General features: G+C 46.8%; 1 protein-coding gene across 18 annotated transcripts in view; it reads left to right on the forward strand.

Moving 5' to 3' along the window:
• The window catches only part of Armc9 (armadillo repeat containing 9), a 123,556-nt gene that overhangs the window by 13,575 nt on the left and 87,678 nt on the right, over positions 1-22,303 (forward strand). For all 18 annotated transcript variants that reach the window (XR_387199.4, XR_001778466.2, XR_387200.4 and 15 more), the window contains exons 6-11: positions 1,607-1,699; positions 3,821-3,845; positions 5,254-5,411; positions 8,511-8,609; positions 17,802-17,836; positions 20,574-20,685. Coding sequence is in view for 13 of the 18 variants with exons in the window: in XM_006529952.4 (XP_006530015.1) it covers positions 1,607-1,699; positions 3,821-3,845; positions 5,254-5,411; positions 8,511-8,609; positions 17,802-17,836; positions 20,574-20,685 (522 nt within the window). In the remaining 5 variants the exon portion in view is untranslated. The remainder of the gene's footprint in view (positions 1-1,606; positions 1,700-3,820; positions 3,846-5,253; positions 5,412-8,510; positions 8,610-17,801; positions 17,837-20,573; positions 20,686-22,303) is intronic.

Here is a 22,303-nt window from a genome sequence, read left to right on the forward strand (position 1 = left end):
AGATATCTTGATTGGGGACTGGAGAACTGGCTCAGTTGTTAAGAGCATTTGTTGGTTTTACAGAGAATGTTTCAATTCCTAGCACCCAAATGCTTTACAACCATCCCTATCTCCAGTTTCAGGGCATCCGGTGCCCTCTTCTGACCTCCACAGCTACCAGGCCAGCACATGGTGCATATACATACACATACAGGCAAAAAATTCACACATCAAAAAAACTGGATAGCCGGGTGGTAGTGGTGCACACCTTTAATCCCAGCACTTGGGAGGCAGAGGCAGGCGGATTTCTGAGTTCGAGAACAGCCAGGGCTATACAGAGAAACCCTGTCTTGAAAAACAAAAAAACAAAAACAAAAACAAATAGGATAAACCTAATTTTAAAAAGTTTTAAGTGGGAGTTATTTTTATTTTAAGAATAGAAATAAAATGATCTCAATAAAGTTTGTTATCAGCCTGAGTGTTCCTTTCAAGCCAGACATGGTGGTGCCTGCCTGTTTTCCCAGCACTCACGAGAGTCAGAAGTTAATAAAAATGAAAAAAAGGGGGGTGGGGTGAGGCTGGAATGATGGCTCACCAGTTAAGAGCACTGACTGCTCTTCCAGAGGTCCTGAGTTCAATTCCCAGCAACCACATGGTGGTTCACAACCATCTGTAATGGGGTTTGATAACCCCTTTTAGTGTCTGAAGACAGCTACAGCATACTCATCATATATATTAAAAAAAAAAGTAAAAATTAAAAAAAAAAAGTCAGAAGTTCAAGACCAGCCTGAGTAACATAGCAAAACCTCAGCACATATGAAATAAAACTAAATATATATATACACACACACTTATATAATTAATTAATTTATTTATTTCTAGAAAATCTTTTTCTTTTTATTTATGTACACTGAGGCTGTCTTCAGACACACCAGGAGAGGGCATCAGATCCCATCACAGATGGTTGTGAGCCACCATGTGGTTGCAGGGAATTGAACTCAGGACCTCTGGAAGAGCAGTTAGTGCTCTGAACCACTAAGCCATCTCTCCAGCCCCGATAATTATGTATTGCCATACTTTCTTTTTCACAATTTATATAATTTTTCTTTCTTAGTAAATGTTATTTAAGATAAGTAATTTATTTTCAAGGGTAGATTGAACTAAAATTGTGTCACAGTGCTTGCTGTGACATGAGGTCACAGCCTGTACCATGTCTTTCTTCTTGTCTAAATGAGGCCTAGAAGGGACTCCCTTTCTTTGGGGGTTGTCTAGCAACTTAAGGAATAATTGTCTGCATCACGTCTACCATGGCCTGTGTGCCCAGAGTGCACTGAAATAATTTTGATATTCAGCCTAATATGGCTTCCTATCATACTTGTGTTTAAATCCATGAAATATTCCAGTCATATGCAAGCTATTTGACCTGCTGTGGATCCTGGGATCATTTATAGATGAATCGGTCACACATTGGAAAACCTGTTTTCCATCGTCTCCCAACCCTGGCAGGACACTGCTTCTGTAACTGACAGGCTTATTTAACCTACGGCCACAGCTTTGGTGGTACTGTGCTATTTAGTAGGCCGACATCTTCTTCACTTGTTTAATTTTATTTATTTTTTTTCTCCAGGATTCTTGGACTCCAGAATTAAAGCTGAAGCTGGAAAAGTTTTTAGCTTTAACTTTTAAAGCCAATAACACACCAAAGCTTTTAACCATATATGTATCCTTTATGAAGTGAGTGGGGACCCCTGGGTGTTACAGCAGGGGCACTGGCCTTGAGTGCTTTGCATTGTCAAGCTGTCAAATGAAGCATCCGTCCGTGGAGGCTTTGCCATGACCTGGAAAGGCCTGATATGTGTGTGCATGTATGTGCGCGTGTGCGCGTGCATGTATGTTATGTGTGTGTCTTAGTACAGATGTCTGCAGAGGCCAAAAGAAAGTGTCAGATACCCTGGAGTTGGAGTTTCAGGAGGTTGTGTTAACCACTGAACCATCTTTCCAGCCCTATGGTGTTTTGATGTCACCAGCCTAGAAACTGTGTCTTGGTAGAGAAAACGGGAAAAAAAAACAATCTTTCTGTTGAAAACGATCTCTTGGGGCCGGGCGTGGTGGCGAATGCCTTTAATCCCAGCACTCAGGAGGCAGAGGCAGGTGCATTTCTGAGTTCGAGGCCAGCCTGGTCTACAGAGTGAGTTCCAGGACAGGCAGGGCTACACAGAGAAACCCTGTCTCAAAAAAAAAACAAAAAAAAAAAAGAAAGAAAGAAAAAAGAAAAAGAAAAAGTTCTTCTTGGAAGAATTTTGCCTTTGCAGAAGGCTACTGAATAATTTGGAAGCCCTGGAGGTCACAATGTTTGGACTTGTCATTCAGTTCCAGACTTCTTTTTTTTTTTTTTTAAGATTTATTTATTTATTTATTTATTTATTTATTTATTATACGTAAGTACACTGTAGCTCTCTTCAGACACACCAGAAGAGGGCGTCAGATCTCATTACGGATGGTTGTGAGCCACCATGTGGTTGCTGGGATTTGAACTCCAGACCTTCAGAAGAGCAGTCGGGTACTCTTACCCACTGAGCCATCTCACCAGCCCCTTTTTTTTTTTTAAAGATTTATTTATTTTATGTATATGAGTACACTGCAGCTGTCTTCAGACACACCAGAAGAGGGCATCAGATTCTATTACAGATGGTTGTAAACCACCATGTGGTTGCTGGGACTTGAACTCAGGACCTCTGGAAGAGCAGTCAGTGAGTGCTCTTAACCGCTGAGCCATCGCTCCAGCCCTCCAGACTTCTTCTTAAGCTTCTATATTGTATCATTTACATACTATAATGTTTGCCTTTTATAAGTGTCAAACTCATTGATTTTTAGAAATTGGACATTGTTATAATCTATTTCCACTGGGGACACTTGACAGTACAGAGGAACAGTGTCACAGCTATAAATGGGGACCATTCGAAGAATTGCAGCTACCCACCCATAGGGGACTGATTAGCCACCGGTTATTAGTCCAAAAGGCCATGTGTCTTTTCCTAGTGGACAGTCATCTACTCAAAGCTATTTCATGCTAGGCTAGAGGATCTGCACAAGGCCTGGGTTTGATTTCCCCAGCCCTGGAAGAAAATAAACAGAAAGGAAAGAAGAGAACAAAGGTTACTTGTGCTGGTTGTGTAATTATGAATATACAGAAAGTCACTGAGACATCACTTTATTTTATTTATTTATTTATTTATTTATTTATTTATTTATTTATTGGTTTTTCGAGACAGGGTTTCTCTGTGTAGCCCTGGCTGTCCTGGAACTCACTTTGTAGACCAGGCTGGCCTCGAACTCAGAAATCTGCCTACCTCTGCCACCCGAGTGCTGGGATTAAAGACATGTGCCACCACGCCCGATGGGACATCACTTTAAATAGGCCCTGCACAGACTGTGCACATGGAGCTGTTAGCAGAGAAGGAAGAAATACGTGAGCAGGACAGACACATGGATGAAGGATCGGAAGCCAGGCAGCCCAGCTCCGGGTGCAGCCTGAGCCACCGCCCTCCCCAAGTCTGTGCCCTTGGGCTGAAGCTTTAGGACTGTAGTGACCGCCTTAGAGCTATGAGCTCAGCATATTAGGAAGGTTTTGCCAGCAGGGCAGAGGCCTCTGTTGGGGCAGACGGGCCAGTGTGGAGTCTGGGAGGTCACTGATGGAGCAAGTGCTGGCCGGAACTGAGCAGCATGAGCAACTGCTCTCTGCTTCACTGTCTTGAACAGCCTCTTCCATCAGCCTCACAACATGAGACACCCTCCGAGTTCTGTGCCCCAGGCCATTTTCCTGAGCTGACTCCTTACCTAGAAGGAGAATGGACCTAATAGCAAAGGTGAGCTGCCTTGACTATAGCTTTCATGAGATCAGCTTTTCCAGCTCAGCTTCTAAGCTGTGGGAGTGGAGATGGAGAGAGTTTGTGGTCTTGGAGAGATGAGGGCTTTCATAGTCTAAACATTCAGAGTGTCTTGTGACCCTGCTCGGTGTAGTTCCATGAGGCCCACTCCTTAAGGATGACTGGGGTGTCAGCATGTCCAGTATATGAGATAACAAAGAGATAGAAAAACAGAAATGGGGAACAGCCAAGTCACAGCCCAGCAACAAGGACCTGCCTTGGTTCAGTACAAGCACACAACCAGCATGGGGCAGGGGAATTATTTTAATAGCACAGCTTCCATTTTTGTAACATTGAACGTAATTCCAGCCTTGAGTGTTTACATAAAATAGCATTTTTTCCATGGGCAATAATTTTCACCTGAGCATTTCGTCTTTCAGTAAGGTAAGAAGAACTGGTTGACACAGCCTCAGAGGCCTCAGTGGCCATGCCTTGCCCTGCTTGGTCTTGCCTTAGATGCTCTGTTTGGAAATGCCTTCAGTTGTAGGGAGATGTCTTCTACCATGTGTTTTCTTTCATTGGTGGTATAGTTCCAAGGAGCTCTGGGGGGTACTGGCTAGTTCATATTGATATTCCTCTTATGGGCTTCAGACCCCTTCAGCTCCCTGGGACTTTCTCTGGCTCCTTCATTGGGGGCCTTGCTGTACCAGTATCTGATACCCAAGCATAATTGGCACCCTGTTTTTTTCCTTTGAGGCAGTCTCACTTTGTAAACCAAGATGGACCTAAACTTAGAGATCTACTTGTCTCTGCCTCCCAAGTGCTGAGATTAAAAGCATTTGGCACCAGCATGCCTGGTAACAGATGACATCCTTAATCCTGATTGAGCTTATGGAACTTGCCCTGCCACTTCTGAAAATACACTATCAACCCACAGTTCTATTGCTGCCGCTGTGTGCGTGGGTCACGTCATGTATCGATGGGCATCTAGGCGGGCTCCTTTTTTTATTTTGTTTTTTGTTTGTTTGTTTTTGTTTGCTTTTGACTGAGTGGAATAGTAGTAAGCATGGATAAGCAGGTGTTTCTGCGGTGGGACAGAGGCCTGGAGGTGTAGCTCACGAGTGGTACAGCTTAGTCATAGAGAGTTTTCAGGGAATCTCTATCCCATTTCCTATAATGGCTGCTCAAGCGCCCAGTCCACTAGCAGGGAATAAGGGTTCTTCTTCCCCACATCCTGGCCAGCGTTTGCTGTCAGACTCCTTTCTTCCGATGGTCACCACTTCTGTGGCGCTGTGACAGATTGTGGCCGAGGGCTGGGCAGCCTGGGACAAGAGCGCGGTTATCTGGCTTCTGAGTTTGCTGCCGCTGCGGTCGTTGCGTTTGGCTTCAGTGCCGACTCTCTTCCTAGAACTGCTGCAGCAGCTTCACCAGCAGCTGGTGGAGGCTGAGCGCCGGGCCATGACCTACCTGAAGCGGTACAATAAGATCCAAGCCGACTACCACAACCTCATCGGTGTCACAGCTGAGCTGGTGGACTCTCTGGAGGCCACAGTCAGCGGCAAGATGGTAAGGAACACACCCTTTGTGTAGAATTGTGTTCAGAGAAAGTGCATGGAGCCTGGACCACATTGCTGTGGGGCTCTCACCCTGTATTTCAAAAGGCTGGTGTGCAGCAACCATGCTAACTAACCCTTGCAATGTTTTACCTGTCTTCCAAACACATGCTCTACTTTGCTGTCAGTTTCTGCCTTTGTTTTTATTGTTCTTTTGTTTGTTTGTTTGGTTGTTTTTTTAATGTTTTTTTTTCTTTTAAAATTTTATATATGGGGGGCTAGAGAGATGGCTCAGTGGATAAGAACACTGACTGCTTTTCCAGAGGTCCTGAGTTCAATTCCCAGCAACCACATGGTGGCCCACAACCATCTGTAATGGGCTCCAATGCCCTCTTCTGGTGTGTCTGAAGACAGAGACAGTATGCTCACATATATTAAATAAATAAATTTTTTTTTTTTTTTACTATATGGGCCCTTCATAGTAGTGGTACATACCTTTTGTTTGTTTGTTTGTTTGTTTGTGTTTGATTTTGTTTTTTCGAGACAGGGTTTCTCTGTGTAGCCTTGGCTGTCCTGGAACTCACTCTGTAGACTAGGCTGGCCTCGAACTCAGAAATCCGCCTGCCTCTGCCTCCCAAGCGTGCGCCACCACACTTGGCCGGTACATACCTTTAGTCCCATCACAGAAACACATAAAAATACATAAATCTAAAAAAAATGGCCAAAACATGAAAGGTGCATTCTTTTTTATTTTCATTTCGATTGTACGTGTATATGTGTTTTGCACATGTGTGTTTATTCACCATTTCATGCCTGGTGCCCAAGGAGGAGGAACAGGGGCCACAGATCCCATGGAGTTGGAGTCCAGGCACTTGTGAGCTCTCTGATGTGGATGCTGGGATCTGAACTCAGATCCTCTGGGACAGAGAAGCAAGTGCTCTTAACCACCGAGCCATTTCTGCAGCCCACAGCTCGCCTAGAAATGTGAGCTTATGACAAAAAGTCGAAAGAAGGCAGAGGAAGACATAGTGACTTCACCATGGTCTCACCCCTCCTTAAAGATTTATTTCATGTCTGTGAGTACACTATCGCTGTCTTCAGACTCACCAGCAGAGGGCATCAGATCTCATTACAGATGGTTGTGGGCCACCATGTGGTTGCTGGGATTTGAACTCAGGACCTCTGGAAGAGCAGTCAGCACTCTTAAGTGCTGAGCCATCTCTCCAGCCCTTCATCCCCTTTTTTGATATTGATGCTAACATGTTCTCGTGTGTGATTGAGGTATATTTGTGTGCATACATGCAGTGTAGACTCATGCACCCAGTGTTCTTATGTTTGGTTGTGACCTTATGACCCATCCTTCCTCTGAAACTTGCTGTTTTGTTCCTGTGTATCACAGTGTTGATGTCTTTGCCCACAACCATACCTGGCTTCCTTTAGCACACTTGTAAAGAAAAGGCATCCGTGAATCCCACCTATCTCATGCTGCAAATGCTTGCTCAGGGTCCCGCCGTGACGATGACCCATTCGCAGATCTCCAGTGATGGAGATGGAGACCTTTGCCTGCTGTGACAGTGCTGCCGTGAGGACTCTTACATAATCTGTATTGCTCGGAGTGCAGAAAAGATCCTGAACATGGATTGCTAAGTCACTGTTTTGACATATGTTGTCAAATTACTCTCCTAAAAATTATCAGAATACCTGTTTTCTGTAACACTCAGCAACACCATCCATGGTTGAACTTTGTATGTAGGTGGGTAGGGTTTAATTTCAGGCCTTGGGAGGCAGAAGCAGAAGGATTTCGAGTTCAAAGCCAGTCTGAGCCTTCATGGCAGGAAGTCAGCATCATGTCATGCACTTGACAGCTTATTGATCATGTCTGTCATCCACTCCGCCAGCGATTCCTCAGTATTGGGCCCGTTTGAGGCCTTATCCCTCCTTAGTGTGGGCTAGGCAGCTGGGCATCTTTCATCTCATGGACGGCTCAGGAATGGAAATGCAGGGGTAGGGCTACTGAGCTCCTCATGTTGTCAGGAATCCAAAGCTGGATCCCTGATCTTCAGATTTGAGAGTTTGTCACTCTTGCCACGACATAAGGCTGCCCACTTACTCTATGCCCTGAATCTACAGAGAAGCTCGAGAAACCATTTAGCTTCCATGGCAACTGAACTGCACTGAGTGAAAGGCACAGATGGGTAGCCGGTGATCAAACCTGTAATCACTTTTTAAGCATGATTTATTAATTTTTTTATGGGCTATGCATCGGTTGTTTGCCTGCTTGTATTTAACGAGAGGGTTGGCTCGCCTGTAACTGGATTACAGACATTTCTGAGCTGTCCATGTGGGTGCTGGGAATTTAATTCTGTCCTGTGGAAGAGCAGTCAGAGCTCTTAACTGCTGGGCCACATCTCTCAAACAAGTCAGTTACTTTTATTCTCCTAGGTCAGTGTGTGAACTCTACCCCAGAGCTCTGAGGGTTCGGTGGTTACTTTTAATTATTAACTTGCCCTACTTTACAACCCTCTGGGAAGAGTGACTCCGTGAGGGAGTCTGCATCAGGCTGGCCAACAGGCATGTCTGAAAGAAGAGTGTTTTGATTTAAGGTAGTTGATTGAGGAGACCCAGCCCACTGTGGGCAGCACCATTCCCTGGATCTGGATTTTGAACTATGTAAAGTGCAGAAATTGAGCTAAGTAGTAAGCATTTGCATTCCCTCTGCCCTTGACTGGATGTGACTTGCTGCTTCAAGTTTCTGTTGACCTTGACTTCCCCTCAGTGACGGGCTGTAGTGAGCTAAAGTAACCCTTTCAACCTACATTGCGTTTTATAAGGTATTTTTTGTCACAGTAGCAGAAACTAGGACAAAGGGGACGATGCGCTCTTTGGCATGGCCATCCATCCCATCAGTCGGTCTCCAGGAGATGCTGAGGTAGCTGCGGTCCTGCTACAGGAGCCGTAGATACCGGAGGTCCTGTGGGCAGTCTGATGGCTTTCACCTGGCTGTAGATACCGGAGGTCCTGTGGGCAGTCTGATGGCTTTCACCTGGCTGTAGATACCGGAGGTCCTATGGGCAAACTGCATGGCTTTCACCTGATTCCCTCATCCTTGCAGATCACCCCCGAGTACCTGCAGAGTGTCTGTGTCCGCCTCTTCAGTAACCAGATGCGGCAGAGCCTGGCACACAGCGTGGACTTCACGAGGCCTGGGACGGTGAGGTGCCATGAGAGACGGGGTATCCTGGGTTTGTCCCCCAAGACTTACAAGTGAAGTTATTAGAGAGAATGAAAGCCTGTGAGAAAGTGACATTCAGGAGCTAGAAGCTCCCAGAAGGAAAACAAAGCTATTTTTGAGGAGGTTGCAGCTGAGGTTAGCCCTTTGGGTGAGAAAGGAGAGGTGCTCTTTCAATCTACCATGGCAGCTGCTCCTGCGCACTGAGGCCTGAGAGTCAGGAGGAACAAATCGAAACCTTGCTGTCTTTAAAAGAACTCTCGTGGGCTAGGGCGAGCGCTCAGTACAGCGCTTGGTGTGCAGGCACCAGGACCTGAGTTTGCTCCCTAAGGCCTGGAATGTGTGACACCCCAGTGCTGGGAAGACACAAAGGCAGGTCCCAGAGGCTTGCCACCCAGACAGGCTAGCTTACTGTGAGCTGCAGGACAGGGAGAGAGAGGCCTTCTCTCCACAAAAAGTAGACAGTGCCTGAGGGTTAACAACCAGCTTTGTTCTCCAGCCTCTGCATGTACATGCCACATACATGACTGTACTTACACATGCTTACACACATACAAGAGAGTTGGGGGTGAGAGATTGGGCTTAAGATAAGACTTTACTTTTTAACTTTTTATGCAAATTAAAGATTTAAAGAAAAAAATCACAAGCATAGCAAGGAACATTGGCGTCTTCTTAACCAGCATGTATTTATTGTGTGATTCTATGTGTGTGTGTCTCCCCACCCCCATGTGTCTCCATACACAAACACAATAGGGTTTATAAAACATTTGTACATACTTGCCAGGCTGGTGTATATTTATTGCTGCTTTCTTGCTTTGTTGGGACAAGATCTCATGTAGATCAGACTGGCATTGAACTTCCTTAAACTCTGATGCTTCTACCGGCCAAGTGCTGGGATTACAGACATGGGATACCATACCTGACTCCAAAGTGGAGTTCTTTTCCTTTTCTTTTAGAGGTTTATTTTATTATTTTTAGTTCTTTGTAGCATGTCTGCATGTGGTTGTGTGCATATGAATGCATACAGGCCAGAGGTTGTGGATCTCCAGAGTTCTTGAGTTCTGGAAACAGAACTTGGGTCCTCTGGAAAAGCAGCAAGTACCCTTAACTGTTTGCCTTGGTCAGCCTCTCTCCTGTGATCCCAGCATTAAAGAGGCTGAAGCAGGAAGGAGCAGGAAGTTAAAGCTTAGCTTGGACTCCACAGGGAACAGAAGACTGGGCTGAAAAGGGAGACCATATCTCCAAACCAAAGAGAGGGACAAGGTGAAGATTATTATTCTCTTACTAATCACAGAATTATCAGCTCCAGTATGTCATCTTATCGAATTTGTCCACTTCCACTTGTCAGCGGAACCTCTCCTGCTCGTCATAGCCACTAACATAGGTCTGCATTGTGTGCGTTGTCTGGACTCTGTAGCTCCTTTGCTCTGGACCGTTCCCCTGGTCTTTTCTTTGGCTCTCATTGTATTGACACTTGGGGAAACTGTAGTCCTCCTTTAGAAAAGCAGGCTACTCCCCTTACCTGTTTGGTGTTGCCTTGGGGTTGGGCTCAGGTTTGCATCCCGGGCTGAGTGTTTTCTGGGGAGTGACATGCTTTTCCTAGGACAGCACATCTAAGAGTGCACAGTGTGGACTCAGGGATTCGTAACCCTGGAAGACTACCAGTGTCTCTAAGGACACCCTCAAATTTCAGGAGCCCACCTGCACCCTGGAGCTCAGACCTGCCTGAGCTTGGTCAGAGGCTGGGTGGGGGAGGTCCACTCTGGACAGAGTCCCTGACGAGCCTCATAACTGCTGGGTCAGTGCTTCAAGCCAGGCCGTTGACCACCCACCTGAAGCCCACTGCTGTTTGTAAAATTCACTGCACTGGTTTCCAATCTGGATTGCTTCACACACACCCTTCTGGATTAGAATACAAGACAAAAGAACTGCTCAGCGGGTGTGCAGAGATCACCATCAACACTGGCAAAGCTCTCGTTGGAGAGCATGGGCTTCATTTGTGGAGAATGTCATCAGGAGTCATCACTTCTGGACAGCCTGCTAAGCCTGTACTGCTGCCCTTACCAGAGAACCACCACACGGGGGCAGCATAAACAACCAAGAGCTGGCCTTACCACAGAGCAGCCACATGGGGGCAGCATAGATGAGCAGAAGTAACCTTTCTCTAGCAGGCTCTGTAGTTGGCAGGAATGGGTGGGCAGGTGGAACACAGCAAGGTGTGCCCTGTCACATAAACTCAGTGAGTCATCCCTCTACTTAGAAAAAAGAAGTGCCATACTGGCAGAGGCCTCACAGACTCCAGGAGAGGAGAAAGACTTTCCTGCCTGCCCTTGTCTGCTCATGCCCAGGCCACTGTGTCCAAAATGCTACCTTGTCAGAGCTGGCAGGTGAATGCAGTTGTTCCCAGGACTGGTACTGGTGATATTCTTGTGTTTTGAGGTAGAGGATTCTCCTGGATGTTCTGTGACAGTGAATCACGTGTGTCCCCTTGTCCTCATGTGGCTGGCCTAATTCTAGTTTCCCTCATCTTTGCCTTAAAGGGCCAGAACTGGGATAGGTAGGAATCAGAGTGTGTTATCGGCTGCCTAGTGAGAAGTCAGGATTCTCCCCTGGGCACAGGAGAAAAGACAATTTTCTAAGATTCTAGAAAGACATCCACGCCACATAATGGCCTTTTCACAGCAGCCAACAGTAGCCCCTGAGTACTGTGGTAATGGCATGGCACTATAGACAGTCTCACTCTGTAGACCAGGCTGGCCTGGAACTCAGAGATCTCCCTGCCGTTGCCTCCCAAGTGCCCCCAAGGGATTAAAGGCATGTGCCACCATGCCTGGCCTTCAATCTTGTACAAAGACAAAAACATGTAATTGTATTTTATAGACTGTATCCCTGTTGTCTTAAAAATATTTATTATTATCTTAATTATGTTTATATGTGTGTGAGTACAGTACCAAACATCATTGCTGGGGATTGAACTCAGATCTTCTTCCAGAGCAGAAAGTGCTCCTAAGCTCTGAGCTATCTCTCCACTCTCTGGATCCCCATCGATACAGAATGCATGCCTAGTGCTCAGGTTACACAAGTCACCACCATGCAGTTAGAGGGAACCTGGTGCCAACTCATCCCTGTACGACCTGCTGAAGAGTCAGTTTATCAATACAGGTTAGGGCCATATGAACATTTGGCTTGGAAATCGCAATTTAACAGTAAATTTGGCAGAACACAAACCAATTCTTTCAACTCAGCTGCCTCCCATAGCTTCCCATCTGCCTGGGTTAAACACACATCCTCCAGACCTTTAAAAATGTGTACACTTAAGCTGCTTTACAGCTCACTCTTTAGCTTATTAGGACATTTGTGGTTGTTTTTATTGTTTTGAGACAGGATCCCAAGCTAGCCTCACACTTATAATCCCTGTTTCAGCCCCTCCCCGTGCTGGGGTTCCATGCAAGTACCCCCCTTGTCAAACCTAACTATGCTTTTAAGGGCATTCTGTTCTTGTTAGTATGCTTTTAGCTCCTGTGCTGTGTAGAGGTAGCGGTGGTGTTCAGTTTTTTGAAACAGAGTCTCTCTACATAGCCATGGCTATCATGGAACTCACTGTATAGACCAGACTAGCCTTGAACTCACAAGAGTTCTGCCTCCTGAGCACTGGGATTAAAGATGTCCGGCACTTTGTAAAGTTTGAGGGCAGTATCGTACATCCAGCCATTCCTCTCTGGGTGGAGAGGACTGGCTAGCCTATGGCTGTGAAATTGCACGGCTCATCCTTTCTTTCTCTGCCATTTTACTCCAAATGATGAGTATACATAAGGCCAGGTGAGGGACAGTCCTTCCAAAGCTCTGCCTGGATAGGACGGTGTAAGAGGGTGACCGACTGTGTCAGAGATCCCTGGCCAATCCTCCAGTTGAAACTCGAGCCGTATTTCAAGTGAGTCTCAAGGCCCCGTAGTGACTCTCCAGGACTTAGGAGTCCGTGAGACATTTTCATTTAAGTGCATCCTTACTTGGACAAACAGCACAACTGGGAACTAACCCTCTGTTTTCCCCATGTCTCCAGGTAAGGATGTGTTGGAAATGAGAGTTACTCTGTGATAGACCTCGAGGGGAAGCCGCATCTGCACTCTCCTTTGTTTTAGTCAAGTGTTACAAAGGCTATAGTGGTTGTCCCCCTTTTTCAGGGTGGTCTGTTCAGTTGTTGAGGAATGGAGCCAAGCATGGCTCTTCTCCCTGTTTTGTGGCCCTGGCTCTGGCAGAGCCTCAGCAACTGTAGCCATCGCACTCCTGTAACTTCTCTAGGTCTTCACAGGATACCTGCAGTTGTCCACATGGCCATTCCACTTCAGGCTCAGTGTGGTGAGAGTCACCTGCTGAGATCCTGTCCCCTTGGTGCTGCCTCGCACACAGATGAATGTCCTGTATTCCCAACCACAAATCCGTGGCAGTTCACACCGTTAGCCCTCAATCAGTTGGTAGAACCATGACCTTCCCTAGCTCCAGACACAGACTTCCTGACTCTTTCCACAGATCCCGGCAGAGACATTTGTGTGCCCGCTGTCTGCTCTGCCTCGTTGCCTGTTGTGAAGAATGAGACTCCTGGGAGTCAGCGCTTGGTCCTCCCTGTCATTCAGATGCACTGGTCATCAGGAGCTGGCTGAGGGCTCTCTGCTGTGCTAGTTGCTGTGCGTTGCTGAGACTGTCCCTAGTTCTCTCCTGGCTGTGAGCCAGGGTCTCCTCTCAGTGTCATGCTGGTCGCTCAGCTTTCTGGGTGTGTCTGTTGTTTATGTCTTTGTATCCTAGGAAGGATTCAGGTGTCTTAGAGGTAGCAGGTCCCATTTCACCTTTGCTCCCAACTGTCCTTATTTCAGGGTAAAGGGGTTCACTTTCTGTACGTGCCCTCTCCTGGTTACAGAGTCACCCAGGGCTGTTCCCTCGGGTGCAAGCTGAGACCTTGAATGTCCCACGGTGATTTGAACCTCTCTGGAAGTTTTCTTGGGAGGGTTCCATAGGTGCCCTTTAGCACCGTGGAGGCCTGGCAAAAATGGGCCTGGCCTGAGGGGTTTGTCGGCTCTCTTATCCTCTGGGTGCCAGCCACTGAGGGTGTCGAGCCCCCAGCCTTTTTCTGCTCCCACCTGGGCCAAGCACTTGTTCCCTCCGCCCTTTTTTGTGCTCACATTTTTCAAAAAAAAAAAAAAAAAAATGTGTTTGCAGACTAAACTTAGCTCAGAACAAACAAACTCTGATTTAGGAAGCATGTGGCCTAGTGAGATTCCTGGAGGGCCACTCTCCCTCCTGAGCTACCCCTAGGAACACTCCTTGATGATCTTCAGGTCTGGATCACCAGCTGTCCCAGGCCTTCGAGCTGGCCTCAGGCAGCATCTGAGGGAAGCCTCAGCCCCAGGCCTAACTGTGGCTGAAGAGCAGGAAAGGTGTGAAAGGTGTGGCATTGTCACCTTGACTTGTCAGCAGAGCACCTTTGTCAGCCTAAGAATATCCAGAGCTTTCACTGACCTGATTCAGTAGTTGACACCTCGGTTCTTGGCTTAATCTACTGTGCCCTCCATCTGTCCCACCCATCAGGGAGGTTAGGAACGCCCTGCACCTTTTATCTGTCTCAGCTGAACCCTAGTTCTTTCTGGGCCTTGCTCTTTCAGTGTTAAGAAAGTGTCCTGAAGAAAAAAAAAGACTCTACTGTTAACTTCAGTGATGCTTTCTGGCCATGAAAGATTGTGTGCTCTCCTGTTTTCTCCCACTGGGCTGTTACTGGCCAGCTGTTGGGCTCTGCATGCACTCCACACACTACAGTACCCACGGCTGTGGATCAGTGACTCAAATCAAGCAGCAGGAGCCGTGGTCATAACTGGCTCGAGAGCGTGCAGTAGACACCTTAGAGTGAAGCCTTGGCTTTATTCAGTGGCATCACACACACCAGGGGACATGGCTCGTACCTACAGTCCAGCATTCAGGCGAACCAGAAACTCAAGGTCATGCTAGGTTCAGTAGTGACTTTGAAGCCAGCCTGGGCTACACGAGGACCCAGATGTCAGAGTGGAGGCTGTCACACTGCAACCAGAGCTCCACTCAAGCAGCCCCCAGCAGAGGGAGGAGCTTGGCACAGACAATCGGGGCAAGATACTGACCTGTTCTGCCTTCACTGGGGTCCCCACCCCCAGTGACGTTCTCACTGGGCTCACAGGGTGGGAACCACCTGTGTCCCATGGGTGGAAAGTGAAGTCTTGAGTCATTCAGCTAATGTCGGAAGACCCTTGACTGTTTGCTCTGTGTCGGACTGGTTGGTGGTCGGCAAGCGGTAAGATGATTAGCAGGCCAGTGTGGCTGTGACCCTGGATGAGGCTGGGGCTCAGTTGGTAGAGTACTTAGCATTCTTATAACCTTGGTGCAATCCCCAGAACCACGTAAAACCAGGCATGGTGGTGGATACCTGCAGTCCCAGGACTCTAGGAGGTGAGGCAGGAAGATCATAAGTTTGAAGTCATACTTGTTTACATGTCAAGTTGGGGTCCATCCTGGGCTACATGAGACTCCTTTGCAAAATCAAAACAAAAGCAACCCAGAAAAATCACATAAGTCCTTGTATAGATGAGTTGCAACAACCAACAGTCTCTCCAGACATCACCAGATGTTCTCTGGAGGCAGTCTCACTCCCAGGTAGGAACTATTAGGGCAGCAGTTCTCAATGTGTGGATCATGCATCAGACATTCTCCAACATCAGGTATTTATGGTTCACAGCAGTAGCAAAGTTGCAGATATGAAGTTGTAATGAAATGATTTTATGGTTGGGGTTCAGGACACCCTAATACCAAGTGTTATCAGCACAAAGGTTTATTTGCCCCAGAGGACAAAGGGCAGGAAATAAGACAAAGATAGGAGATAGAGGGTAAGGGAGAAGGGGAAAGGAACAAGGGAGTAGGGGGAGTGATATTTGTCTGAGACGGGGACAAAGGACTGCCTTTAGATAGTGAGGGGACAGATATGGCCCACAGCTTATAAAGGTACAAGGGGAAACCCTGTGTTAGGATGAGGTGTTTAATTTTAATTAGGTATGAGCCAAAGGCGGGTTCTAATTGCTGGACTTCAGTACTTCTTTGATAGCTCGACCTTGGTAGTCAGCCTCAGAAGGAGGAAGCCTGAGATAGATGACTTCTTTAGGGAAGAGTGAGTTTTATTGGGGGAATTAGAAATGAGTTGATACTATTGATTTTTTGCATTTAATGTGTATAGTAACATTGTAACAGCTCCTTGTTCTCACTTGACCCCAGTTGGCTTACTGCCTTTCCCGCCCTGCTGTCCTTATTTTATTTATTTATTTATTTATTTATTTATTTATTTATTTATTTATTTATTTTTGGTTTTTTGAGACAGGGTTTCTCTGTATAGCCCTGGCTGTCCTGGAACTCACTTTGTAGACCAGGTTGGCCTCAAACTCAGAAATCCCCCTGCCTCTGTCTCCCGAGTGCTGGGATTAAAGTCGTATGCCACCATGCCTGGCTTCTTGCTGTCTTTAATGTGTGGGATGAGTTGTTGGGTGAGTTTTCTCTAGATGGCATCTCAGACCTGTTTCCAAATGGCTCGGTTAGTTATTAATAAAAATAAGTCATTTATTTAGTCAAAACACCAAAGGATTAAAACTGCTAAGAGTATAGCTGTGTAGTAGACTGCTGACCTAGCACTTGCAAGGACCTGGGTTCAGATCCCAGCACTGCAAAAACTATTATAGTCAGTCATGAGGCATTTAGAAGTGAGATGTGGGACTGGAGAGATGGCTCAGTGGTTAGGAGCACCGACTGCTCTTCCGAAGGTCCTGAGTTCAAATCCCAGCAACCACATGGTGGCTCACAACCATCTGTAATGAGATCTAATGCCCTCTTCTGGTGCATCTGAAGACAGCTACAGAGCTGCAGTGTACTTAGATATAAGAATAAATAAATCTTTAAAAAGAAAAAGTGAGATGTGGCCGGGCCATGGGGGTGCACGTCTTTGATCCAAGCTCTCAGGAGGCAGAGGCAGGTAGATCTCCAAGTTTGAGGCCAACCTGGTCTACAGAGTGACCAGGACAGCCAGGATTACATAAAGATGCCCTGTCTAAGGGGTGGGATGGGGTAGGGAGGGACAAACAAAAAAGAAACGGAGCTCAAATCTGGGATCGGTGGGCTATAAACTTGGCTGAGGGAAGCTGTCAGAACCAGGGTCATTGGCAAGACCACTTCCTCAGTGTCTGTGGGCTTTAGAGGAACTCGTGCAACAGCCTCAGGATGATTGGGTGTCTCTTGATGCCCAGTGTTGGGACATGAGAATGACATATTTTCAGAAACTCCCAAAGGAGAGAGTTCCTCTGTGTCCCTCACTGGCAGGAATTGGTGACACTCAATAGGCGTGTCTCCTTTCTTTCCTCTGCTTAAGTTTTCTCCCCTTGTCCTTTTAAGGTAGTTTCAAACAGCCTCAGCCATAAATAAAACGTCCACACCTAACAGATAGAAATAAACAAAACACACAAGCAAATAGAATTAGTAGGAATCCCCAATACCAGTCCAATCCATTTTCAATTTCTTTCACATTTGGTGTATGTTGTCAGACAAGTGCCTCGTGTAGTTTGATTATTCCTCTGTATTCCTCCTATTTAACTCGGCAGTGCTCGCAGTGACAAAACATGAGGACACACACACCCACCACACAGGTCACGTGAGGCAGGGTGCCTGTCTGTAAAGGAGGTGACAAGCCAGCCTGCGCAGATGAGAGGAAAGGGAATCGTGCGATTTTTTTCTTTAAACACCTGTGGAATGGCATGTTTGGCTTGGTACAAAATGGCATTACCTTGTACTTAAAGAGAAATATTTTACTAGGAAAAAAGAATGTAAAAATCCAAACCGCTTTTCTTCTTCATGGTGTCTAAGGTTTGCTGGCTAGGTGTGGCTAGGGGATCCCAGTGGTTTGCATTGAGTTTGACTAAGAGTCTCAATAGACCAAGGACAGCTGACTGACACAGGCCTAGTGGTGCATTCATTCCAAGTAGTAACTTTAAAATCATATATGCCTTTGGAGGACACTGACCACATTGCAAATGGCTACTTAAGTGCAGTTAGAGGGCTTGGGCTGATGCTCGGCTGTCAGCGTTTAACTCAGTCTGTTTGTTCCTCCCCTACCCTACCCCCCAGGCCTCAACCATGTTGCGAGCCTCCTTGGCACCTGAGTAAGTAATCATTTTTCGGAGTTTTCATTAATTGTGTTCTAAAGTTGTGTTTACTTCTATGTGCATGAGTGTTTTGCCTGTCTGTCTGTCTGTCTGTCTGTACATAACCTGCATGTCTTGTGCCTGCAGAGGCCAGGAGAAGGCATTAGATCCCCTGGAACTGGTGTTACAGATGGTTGGGAGATACCATGTGGGGACTGGGAACCAAACCCAGGTCTCCTGGAAGAGTGGCCAAAGGAGCCATCTCTCCAGTTCCCTCCTTGTATCTCTATGTAAAACTGGAATTCAAAATAGGTTTACTAAACATTTCACTACATGTGAACATGAAAGGAAATACCAATGATTATCAATTGTGCTGAACCAGAATTATCTTTTAACACCGATTCTTGTAGGGTGGCATGAAATAGCAAAAACAAATAAACAAAAAACCCACAAAAAACAAGAACAAAAAACTGTTGGCTTATTCCTGTGGTATTCTCTAGAAATGAATTCTATCTGTCATTCCACTGTCAGCAGACATTGAAGTGTTTTAAGTCCCGTATCTTCTGCTGGCCTACACTGAGACCACATCCTCAGGATAGCTTTGCCTATCCCCAGCTTCCCTGTTGAGATGAGTTAGGCTGTCACCACAGAGGTGTGTAACATGCATACCTCACCAGCTGTGTTGCAGTCGTGAGGAAGTGGGAGCCTGACCATGGTTAATGCTCTGGCTTAAGCACTAGAGTAGGTTCTGGCTAACCTCTAAGCCAGCGAGCATACTCACCAGTCATCAGTGAGATGACTCAAGCAGAGGCAGTCACAACCTGCTTGCCCCCTTCCTGAGTCTCCCATGGTCTTGCCACTTAGTGGCAGTATTGTGTGATTCATAAACACGCTAGCCTGGTTAAAAATCCCACCTCTACAGCCAGCTGTTGAGGTTGGACACTTCCTGTGCCACTGTACCTCCGCTTCTTTATCGTGAAACAAGACGAGTGGAGTAACTACTGCAGGCTTGTTGTGAGGAAGACGATGAGTATGCTGTGGGGACTGTATGTTACACTGCTGGACAGTGGGTGTAAGCACTCAGGGTGTTGGCTAGCATTTTTAGTGACGTAAGGGCAGGGTCACCTGCAGAAAACAAGGGGTGGGTTTGTGGAGGGTGTTAAGAGGACAGGGGAGGAGGCATGACCCAATTCCTTGATCAGTGGACGAATACTGGGCCCCGTGGTAATACTCCTTGTGGGTACTCATCCCTTCCCCCTGGAGGAAGCCCCAGTTGTGGAACAGAGCCAAACGGGGCTTTGCAATTGCAGTATTCCTCTGGAGAACAAGGACTCATTTACACTTTACATTTTTAAAATTAGTACTTTTTTATTGTATGGCCCAGGCTGGCCTAAAATTTACAATTTAGTCCAGGCTAGCCTTGAACTTGTAGTAAGACTCCTGTCTCAGCCTCCAAGTTAGCTGCCATACCCAGCTTGTTATAATAAACATGAGATGTAAAAAGCTGCTTAAGAATTCTCTCTGGAATGCATTTATTTTTGTGTATGTATGTGTTCCAGTTTACCTGTGTATACACCACATGCATGGCTTGCAGAGGCCAGAAGAGGGTATTGGGTCCTGTCAGTATTCTTTGTAATGTGGGTCAATCAAAGAAAGGGGGGTACTACAGAATGTAATTCAGACTCTAAGGCAGCAGGAATGGAACCTTGATCAGCCATGCAAAGATATTTTTATTGTTAAACAAAAGCTGTTGGGGGGGGGTGTAAAACAAGTTCCTCATCCCAGAGTCCCTAATCTAATCTGTTTTTCCTGAAGGAAAACCTCGGGCCTCTGCAACTTTAGTCCCATTGTGTAGTGTTTGCAGTGCGTAACAATAGAAGACCTTCCAGGTGTGCCAGGAGTGTCCCCTGACCAAGGTCATGCAAAGACTGAAAAGCTCCTTCAGAACAATAAGTCCATAGACAACAGAAAACAATCACTGATTTCTACAATGATTTCTTCAAGGTCAAGGCACTTCCAGAAAACTACTGTCACTGATGTCTACCCTAGTCACTGATGTCTACCCTGGAGACAGTGAAAAGCAACTGTTTCCTTCTGAGGTTTACCCTAGAGTGATTCTACTAGCATTCCTATGACAGGGTTCCCAGAAATTGGAGTTACAGATGGTTGTGAGCCACCATATTAGTGCTAGGAATGGAACCTTTATCCTCTGTAAGAGCAGCAAGTACCCTTAACTGCTGAGCCATGTCTCCAGCCCTCCACGAGACTTCCCAGTGTTAATATTTTACACAAGCCCTATGCAGTTAGCAAACTCAAAAAGTCAGCATGGGTTTAGGGAGTTGGACTTACGTGACTGACACAGCCTATAATCACTGTACTTGGGAGGCTGAGGTGGGAGGGTCAGCCTGGGCCACACAGTGAGACTCTGTTTGAACACAGAAACTAAAACAAAACCTAGTATGTAATTTTTTTCTTATTATGTAAGTAATTCATGCTTATTACAGAAAATTTGCATACCACTGAAATCTAAGAAGAATTAAATTTAGCTACATAAAATCCATCCAGCATTACAGGCAGGGCTGATCTGGCTGACACTGGAATTCTGGGAGCTGAGTTGGGTGGCAGTTGGGCCACTTCAGGATCCTTTGGTCTAAGCAGGTGTCCTGACTGATTGATGCTCAGGAGATGTAATGGCATGCCCGCCCTTTGCCCCTTTCTTCTCTTTGAACTTGCTGCGGTGCTGGGTGCTTCGCAGGAAGCTGAAGGATGTCCCGCTACTGCCCTCCCTGGATTATGAGAAGCTGAAGAAGGATTTGATCTGGGGGAGTGACCGCTTGAAAGCCTTCTTGTTGCAGGCTCTGCGCTGGGTAGGTACCTTCCCCTTGAAGTTAAAAACAAAAAGCAGAGAGGCCAAGCCAACACTGCTTTTCTTGATTGGCGACCTGGTAACTTGGCTGGAATCACGTAACCCCTGTACTAAAAATCCCTTCCTGCTACCTGCCAACACCAAGACCTGAGGTCAAAAGCTGCTCACTGGCTCCAGCCAGGTGTGGGAGCACCAGCCTTTTACTCCAGTTTACAGAAGGCAGGGGGAGCTAGAGGTCTGTAAATTCAGGACCAGCCTGCTCTACACAGCAGGAGCTAGACCAGCCAAGGCTACATCGTAAGGCCCTTCCCCCAACCCCAGCAAGAAAATCAGCTCCTGAAACAGGCCTTAGTCTTACTGTGACACATTCTATATTGTTGTCAACTGACGTCACCTGTCACCTTCATGTGTGATGTGGCAGCCACCCCTGCCTGGTCACATGCTGTATTCAACTTGGGGCCTGCATTTTAGTTAGAGTATGTAGGCAGGCCCAGCCAATCACGACTCCAGAGAGCCCTGGGAACAGATACTGATCAGTAGCCACACTGGGTAGGCCTCAGGACAAACACAAGTCTCATCTGGGTTCCCATGCCTCCTCAGTCTGGGTTGACCGGTTGCAGCCTGGGTCAGTTTTCAAGCATTCCAGACCCCTCTGCATTTTCAAGTTATATGCCCAGAGTTCTCTGAACTACACTTTGAGAATCTTTCACCAAACAATCCTTTCAAACTCACCCCAGAGTACTGTCAGGCTCCTTGGTGGATCCCCATAGTTCAGAGAACCCTGGGGCCAGAATTCTTCAAGTAGCCTCACTACCCTTGAGTAGAAATAGTCCTCAGCGGTGCTTAGCATCCTAACCTGGCCTCATTGGGAACTACGAGGGATACTGGGGACCCAAGGGAACCCTGCGGTCTCTGCTTTGGTTTGTAAGGGCCTGTTGACCAGGTGGGTGGGCAGGGAGAGTGATCAACCAGGACTGCCCACCCTGGTCTGCTCATGTTACCACACTCACCCTGCTTGGCCACCCAGCTGGGATGCAGTCCATTCACTCCCTGGGCTTCTTGCTGAGAAAGGGCTTCCCTTAGAGGAGAAAACTTTAATAATCAGATAATCAGAAAAGGATTGCTTTGCCTTTGTTTCTCTCCAGTTCCCATGCACCCTCATGGCTCCATAGTAATTTCCCCAAGTGACATTTTAAGTAGTCCTTTAGCAGCCCCATCTTCTGTGGTGATCAGGTCAGTTAATAGTTCTTCCCTCCCTCTGAAGGCCTTTCCTTCTTCCTGTCTGTGGTGTCTATTGGCTGTGGCCTGGCTTTTGCCCATGCTGCAAACCAGGATGTGTCAAGCACACCACATTGTCCTCAGGCAGAAGCCGATTCTGAACCACAAGGTGTTTATTTTCCTGGAAAAGCAATCACATTTGCTCTTGTCAGGTACACAGCTTTCTCCTGTCCTAACACAGACTGCCATGTGCAGCGTGGGCAAGGGCCAGGTCAGAGCCAGGAGACACAAAGACAGGAGGAAGGAGAGGCCTTCAGAGGGAAGGAGGAGCTGCTAGCTGACCAGATCACCACTGAAGAGGGATTGCTAAAGGACTGTGCCAAAAATGTCGCATGGAGGAT

The sequence above is a fragment of the Mus musculus genome, chromosome 1 (assembly GCF_000001635.26).
Source record: "Mus musculus strain C57BL/6J chromosome 1, GRCm38.p6 C57BL/6J".
NCBI classification, from domain to species: Eukaryota; Metazoa; Chordata; class Mammalia; order Rodentia; family Muridae; genus Mus; species Mus musculus.